This window comes from Sprattus sprattus, assembly GCF_963457725.1.
Source record: "Sprattus sprattus genome assembly, chromosome: 18".
Taxonomy (NCBI): domain Eukaryota; kingdom Metazoa; phylum Chordata; class Actinopteri; order Clupeiformes; family Clupeidae; genus Sprattus; species Sprattus sprattus.
Genome location: NC_137916.1, coordinates 27,181,423 through 27,189,567, shown reverse-complemented (window position 1 = coordinate 27,189,567; position 8,145 = coordinate 27,181,423). Strand labels below are relative to the sequence as shown.

Sequence of the window (8,145 nt, the reverse complement as noted above, 5' to 3'; positions counted from 1 at the left end):
ACTTTTCTACAAAAAAGCCTCTGTTTTGCTACTGCTTGCAATCCCGAGTGATTGTGAATTGGGTGAGTGGGTTTTTAGTTTTTTTCGAATTCAGTGCTATCGTAAAGCTCGACTCTTTGCACAGCTTCTCTTTCTACTTTTTTCTTCTCTTTAAAAGGTTAACTGTTTGACAGAGCTAATCAATACTAATCAATTTTAGTATTCAACTGCCTAGCTTTTCATAAGTTGATCTGTAACAGTGAGTTATCAAACTATCTGAAAGGTTTCTTTTCGGTAATCCTCATTTTATTTATATTTCTGAAAAAAAAAAGTGTATTATTGTCATAGAAGGAACAAAGGGAAATAGGGAAGAGCTGGTATGTGTTGAAAAAAATATCTTCATCAGGTCCTAATTCATCTTACTCAACATTATTAGCCTACTAATCACTGATATCCACTCCTACGATATATGTAGCTGTAATTGTATTTTGAGAAATAAATACATGAAATTAAATGTAACGCTAGTTAGTTCATGCCATGATGACGAACTGATTTGGGGGGGGGAATCTTTTAACCAGTCGTTGTCATCTTGCTGATGTTCATAAGTGTATTGGCTTTTGGGACTGCTTACAGAAAGCAGATGGGTTTGATGAAGAGTTGGTGGGGGGACTCCATAAATAGAATTGATCATAATGTTTTTTTTTTTTTTTTGTTTGTTTTAAATCATGTCTCTCTCTTTCCGTTACGTTGGTAAACCTTATGTCATCTCGTCCATCCTGAATTGTAATTATTAGAACCTCTTTTTTTTTTTTTGTCATTTATGTATTCAGATATTTTATGGGCAAAGGAGGCTCATGTTTTGATTATATCATCACCACTTGCCCCAAGGGCCACCCCTCTTTATCCCATGGGTGTTGGGTTTTTTGTGGCTGTGAAAACTGACCTTTTGTCTCCAAGGCTACTGTCCTTGGAGTCAAACTCGCGTGCAGTTATACCAAAGGGCTTTGACGCTCACAAGTTATGTGGGAGTGTCGCACGATACACTAGATTGCCTTTTGGAGTTTAGACGCAGGCCCCAGGGATTGAACTTTCTTTCAAATTTCAGTCACAAATGAACAAATGTTTTAAAATCAGTTTGGATTTCATGTTCATATCCCCTTTCCCATCAAGAAACCAGAAATGATTTTGTTTAATCTTAAAGCATAACTGACCATTTTTGCCCCCCCCCCCCCCCCCTTCTCTCGGATAGGATATGTATTAATGACGCATTTAAAGAAGTAATTCCCTTTACACCCACTGTAAAGCCTACAGATACATCACCACGTCAGTCGACACCCCGTGGCTGTGTAGTGTAAGCTTACAAGCACAACTCTCGCTATGTCTCCCAGGATCTGTAAGGAAATACAAAAAATTGTTGAGATTTTATTGAAATCAGGTGCTGTAGTCAGATAATTTTTCTAACTCCTCCTATGTAGATTTGTTTCATAGGCCCCCCTATGACTTCTCTAAAAAAAAAATCACTGCCAATTTACAACTTGTAACATTTTAGTTTTCCAAGAATTGTACGCTAGTGGCCCCTGCTGGAGACTTTATGGTAGTGCGCCCCCTGTAGAGTTTAGCAGAATACTGGGTGTGATCATGACATAGTGGAAGATCTACCAGGACGTGTTCTCATGCATCCTGGGGAAAATGGCTTCAAGAGTTGTGCTCTGTGACTGGATGCGATCGATTTGTTTTGAGTCTATTAGACGCGCGGAGCAAATTAATCCCTGCAGACAAGCATCCTACAGCTACACAACAAATTGACTGATTTTAAAACACTATTGAAAAATAAATCCGGCGATAACACTTTGTGATGTCAACTTTGATTTCTGCAGCGTTTCCTCCTGAAGTACAAACCACAAATCTATAGCTCAAGTTCATCCCAGATCATCCCAGATCCTCTTGTTTTGGACGTCTACCTGTGTATCACCTCTTTCTGTTACAGTGTGTTCATTATGCATTTCTCGTGGAGGACTAACCTTGTGTACATGCATAAACACATTTGATTTGATTTTCCCCTTTCATGTTACTGTGTCTGTATATTTACCAAACTGTCTCATATTACTGGGAGCAGGCTGCTTTTTTTATGGATATGTGCTCGACTTGTTGGCATTATAACTGTATAATATAATTTATCATTTGTTCTATTGTAACATATTGTTCTGTACCTTATTTCTGTGTAATGGTTTTTGTAGGAAAGTCACATGGGACAGTGTGATTTTGTTTTAATGCCATCTAAAGCGCAGCACGTGATCAAGGACCTGTAGCTGCAATGGTTAAAAATAAAATGTATCACTCACACGGGGCTCAGAGTCTGTTGATATCACAGCATGACCGTAAGACACTTGCCGAATAGATATAAAATGGATATTGAATAAGATGCTATGATGATTATGTCAGTAAATCACACATTACACACTCCGCACTATTTAGAAGTAGGAAATACAAACCACATTTTAATATTTAAATATGTACAAAACATTCAGCTTCATCAATTTTCGTGAAACCCACACACACCACTACTATACTCTAATAATCAACTCAGTTCTGGTAATTCGCTAAATTGATTATTAAGACAGTGTGGAAGCACCAGAGGGCTGAACTAATGCAATGTTGTTGGCGCCGGTAAGGCTGGTCCTGGTCAGGCAGAGCTCAGAGTGTGTACGGCTGGTCCATTCCCGATAGGGCTGTAACGGGTGTAGCCTCTGAGGATCCCGGGCTTGTGTCATAGCCCAGCTTCCTCATGTCCTTGGTAACTATGTTGAACTGGAGCGTGACAAAGCCTTGGGAGCGCACCCGCGTTACTGTAGAGAGAGAGAGGGAGAGATCAAGAATGAGAACATTCTGTTGTGGTTTGTTACAAGGTAGACTTAAGCAAGAAGTAATTATTATGACTGCAACTGCACCGCAGGGCGGTCAACAGTGGTATTTAAAAAAAAAAAAATGTTTTACTGTGTTTTTTTTTATTCTTGGGTTTTGTTTTCCACGATGTCACTTACTCAAAAGTTCTCCAATCCACATGAAACTTGGCATGGTTGTAGCACCACATGGCTGAAAGCTCAACATTCTGTATGTCCCTTACTGGGCGTGTCCCTTTATGCTAGCGCTCCCTGTAGTGTGGTAGGCCCATAGAATATTTGGCAATAGCTTAAGGTTTCGACAGAAATTACACATTTTTATGTCAAGATGCCCTCTAGGAAGCACAAAACCGAGGCCCGTTACGACTCATTTGTAGAGTAGCACCACCTAGTGAATCATGTCGCATACTGCAAAAGGTAGTGCTTCACCAGCCATTATCTTGTGATGTAAAGGTTGCTGCAACACTACCACATTCTTTGGATTCATATAAAGGTCATGTATTTAGCAGACACGTTTATCTAAAGTGACATGCAGTCAACCTGAATCAATCAGGAATTGAACCTGTGTCAACCACCTGTGGCATGTCAATAGCTCCAAAAACGTTTTGCCAAACGTTACAACATATAATGGCAAGGCGGCCTCTAGGAGGTGCATTAATGTAGCCCTGTACGACTCAATTGTGGAATAGCGTCACTTAATCAATGATGCTGAAACTGACATATCAATACCTTAAGAACGAATTAAGCTAAAGTTTTGAAACGTGGTGTGCTTCTACCTGGCTGCGTTGTTTGTATGCATTTCGTGACATTTCAGTTTAAATTCAGTTCCACTTGCCCAGCTCGGCAAAATGGCCGCCAATAAACATTCTGCAGCCAATACATGCCTGTGTGAATGGCCAATCTTATTGAAATGTTGTAGGCTCATTCATTTTGGCATAAAGAGGCTATTTACCCAATTCAAACAAAGCAGCCATAAGATGTTGCTACAACATGTTTTCCTCTCGCATGGGTTTATCCTCAAAATTAATTTGGTCTTTAAATCTTTACGTTACATTTACAAATTCAAATAATCCTCTTCCACCTGTTTGAAGCGGTCAAATCGTTCCACCTTTTACTACTTGGGTTAGTTGGCACATTTAGCTTAAAACCTGATGATCCCATGGCTTTATTTAAAAGTATTATTATAATGGTGTTTACCCGTCTTGCTATAAATGTTGATACTTTTACTCTACATTTAGTATTGTATTCAAACATATTGTTGCTTTCAACTTACAATCCTACACTTTATATAGACATGCACATTTTCCTTAACTTTGTTAATAAATGCCAAGTAGTCATACAATGCATCTTAAATTGTTGCTTATACATGTAAATTTCAGAAAAAAATTAAATGGATCAGTTATAAAGTCACAGAAATCGCAGAACGTAACTAACCCTATCAGTGTACAGCCACCACATCCGCAAACTACAGTTCCTTACATTTTAAAAAAAATTGTAGTCTATTGTTGCCAGAAACATAATCACATGAGATAATACTCTTTTCTTGGAACAGAAAATATTTTGATATTTCACTAAATTCTTGCTTATTCTCTCACTCTCTGCAGCGGACATATTATGCACCGCAATGCAAGTTGTTACTAGTTCAGACAGTGGGGTGTGGCTACTTTGTCAAGCAGTAAATTAGTTTAGGAACTGAACACATGATTAACCATGGAGTTTGGGGAAAAGCATAACTCATCTTAACTCTGCCAACATAAATTTAAATAAGGCTTGAAGTTCCTACCTTCCCTTCCTTCTCCTTGGGCAACCACTTTTGGGTCTGTGAACTCTGGACGTCTTCCCATTAACCAGCTGTAAAACAACCCATCAAAAATGCATTTGGTATGTTAGTTACTTTCTTTCCCTGATTACATTCTTAGTGTCAGTTCAGACCATTCTATGGCTTTTAGTTCCATTTAAAGAAAACATCAAGTTTTGTTAAACTATTTGAGGGAAATTGTAGTGATTTTATTAGTGGCTTGTTCTGATAATATTTCATCTCATGAATCACCATGTCACCATCAAACATGGTTAAGTCTAATAACTGTAAAAAGTATTTATAAAGTTTACTCCATCGCTTTCTTGGAGTCACTGGTTTTGAAAGTACTTTTAAAGTCATTGGCAATATCTTCACAGCATTACAACTCTCTCAGAACTCAATATTTTACCTTGTGAATTTTTGAAGTCTTGATGTGGATTCTGGAACAAACATGGGTATCGTTCTTGTGTGTCTGAGAAAAGAATTGGAGTCATATTACTAAAGACCACGTTTGTAAACGTATGTTGACAACCGTTGACTATTTCTACGAATACTCACTTGCCAGGGGTAAAGGGGATGTGAATGGCACCATAACCTCTAACAACATCATTCCCAAAGGTGTCAGGACCATAGACACTCACCACTATCTGAGGCCCTGTATGAGAATTGACCAATAAAAACTTACATACATACACATTGTACATAACCACGTTCAGAATTCACCTGTCCAGATGTGGGCCTATATTTCCATGTAGAACATGTAAACAAATTGCTATTGTATATTATCCTAATTATTCAAGAAGCCATCTTTGGTCACTTTACCAAAGAGATGGTGTGTACATTTCTCTTGTTAATAAGTAAGTTAATAAAGCATTTGATAGAGTCATTGCTGTATTCCCACGGCAGCTGTGTGCTCCTTATTTAAATACTTTTGTCAAACTCACATCCAAAAGGAACTTTACCAAAGAGATGGTGTGTACATTTCTCTTGTTAATAAGTAAGTTAATAAAGCATTTGATAGAGTCATTGCTGTATTCCCACGGCAGCTGTGTGCTCCTTATTTAAATACTTTTGTCAAACTCACATCCAAAAGGATTGGTGCTCTTAAAGGTGAGGTCCAGGGGAAAGTTCCATATTAGGTTATGGGATTCTCTGCTTTTGGAAGTTATCTGAGAGATGCCTTCCTCCAAACCCTGCAGGAAGAAAATGATCGTTGAAATACCATCGATCAAAACGAACAGACAATTGCATTTGGATACATTTCTTTCTTAACTCACCGACGTGGGAGCCCAGTCATGTCCATACACAAAACAATACTTGCAGTATAGGTCATCGTACTCTGGAAACTGCAAATAGGCATGATGTTTACATGAGTTTATGTGTTCCTTAAACACAGCTTACAGGTACAAGGTACAAATATGTATTAGACACTTACGCTATGCTACCACTATAAGAGAAGAAACATGGCTTGTAATTTCTACAAAGCGACCCACAAGTACGAGTTATCTTTCTGTTTCTCACTAAATGTGACGTTAATTTGCCAGCTTTGCAAGCCTTTCACCCAGGCTAATTTGCGCTCTCCTAAGCCACAAAACTACACAATTGAACTAAAACAATAATTGAATGTGATATGTTTCTTAATGTCACACCAGAAAATGAACAATTACGTAATTAGACAGGTTTGCTGAAGAGCCATTAAACTTATTTTCCTGCTAGCCAAACCGAGCAAATTAGCCCATGCTTACATTCGCTCCCTCTATTTGTCCATTGATCATCAAAAGAAATACAGATGGGTTGCTTGAAGCCATTTCCAACGATGTAAGAAAGCAGCAGAATGTTTTCTTCTATAGTCACAAATGAAATACTAAAACCATCATAATGTTTTTTTGCAGTTAAAAGAATTTGAATATCAACCAGCCGACAGATTACTTGCTAGGATTTCATTTGTTGACACCATGGATCTTGCTGCCAAGGACGCTTGGAATACAGTTCCCGGTAAGGACCAAAATACACGGCACAGAAAGCGATCCATAATTCCATTCTCCACTAGGTGGTTGTCATGGACAAAACAACATTTCTGAAGATACTTCCCACTCTTTCTTGAAAGCGTGCAGCCTACATTTCTTGCATGTAAACGAAATAGTTCTTCATTAATTTGAATGTTGGTAGTTATCATTATCATTAACTTCAGGTCATGCTGTATTTTGTTAACCGTTGACACTAATATGCTATAGTATAGCCCATGCTATATTTATGGAAGAGGTAGCCGACCGCACACTTGCCTTTTGACTGCTGTGATGAAACACACCAATGCTGATGTTAATACTGACAATCCTACCATTTTATAATGGGTAAAAAAATACCTCAACGCACCATCAACTGTTTAAAATATTGACCTAGAGTGAGCATCTTGCTCAATTTGCGAAATCATACAGTGGTAAGAGTTCAGCTCAGAGCTGGGGGTAAAGTTTTTTAGCTAGTAAATATTACATTGATGTTACAACATGGTTATTTAGGGGGTTAGTAAAAGTCAGCTGAACTTTTCCACATAATAGTAGGCCTACATTACTTACATACGCTTCCATCGAGAAACACAAAAATTAGATGTGATAGTTTAGCCTGGAAAAAAAAACAGAATCCTATCATAAATATTTAGTAGGCTATTCAGCATAACAACCACTGTTAAAGAGGTTGTTAACTGAAACTTTGTTTTGATACTTAGGTTTAAATCCTTCAAAGAGATCTGAAATTGTGTTGATTTCTCTGAAAGATATCTTGGTGTTCTTTTCTTGTGATGCCATGCCTTCAGGACTACGTCAGGATCTAGTGAGTCTGATATTTTCTTTCTATATTTGACCACAAAAAAATGGCACCTTTAAATCTGCTCTTGGTCTGTTCTTTTTATATATCTTTTCCATTCTGGGATATCGTGACTTCAGACATCCACCACCGGCCCCTCAGCTTGTGCAGTCACAGTGTCTGGCCACGGCCCCGAGGGTGACTCAGACCTTTCCAAAGTATCAGCAGCCTCTCTGCCATTTTCTGGGTAGCAGATCTGAAAGTGAACTGTAAATAAACAACAAACACTGCACACAAAATAACGCAGCCTGCTCAAAACTGCGTGGGTCGTGGGTGAACGGGGGGGGGGACATATATTTTTCATTGCACACTTCGCTACTCTCAACCTCTCAAAGCTGTCCAAGAGGCAAATGCTCTCTCTACTGTGACATTTAAAATGCAACAGCTGAATCACTGATATCACCATGCAGAGAGGATCCATTAGGTTGTTTTTTTTTCTATCTGTGCTGCTGTTTAGGATGTGTGAGGAAATCATTACGGCTGATGCCTGCAAAGATAAATGGATAATGTAAATGAATGGCACATTAATGCAAGTGTGTATGTCAGAGATCTTTAAATGGCAAAATAGTGATGTCTCCCTCGCTGTTGAATGTCACCAGATTTGGCTGC

General features: G+C 38.5%; 1 protein-coding gene across 1 annotated transcript; it reads right to left on the bottom strand.

Moving 5' to 3' along the window:
* Positions 1 to 2,673: 2,673 nt before the first annotated feature.
* Positions 2,674 to 6,485, bottom strand: b9d1 (B9 protein domain 1; the record flags this gene model as incomplete). The annotated part of the gene is made up of 7 exons (XM_080856715.1): positions 2,674 to 2,825; positions 4,663 to 4,730; positions 5,087 to 5,149; positions 5,236 to 5,332; positions 5,762 to 5,870; positions 5,955 to 6,023; positions 6,423 to 6,485. 7 exons carry the CDS (start codon positions 6,483 to 6,485, stop codon positions 2,674 to 2,676), a joined length of 621 nt encoding a protein of 206 aa, XP_080712841.1.
* Positions 6,486 to 8,145: the final 1,660 nt, after the last annotated feature.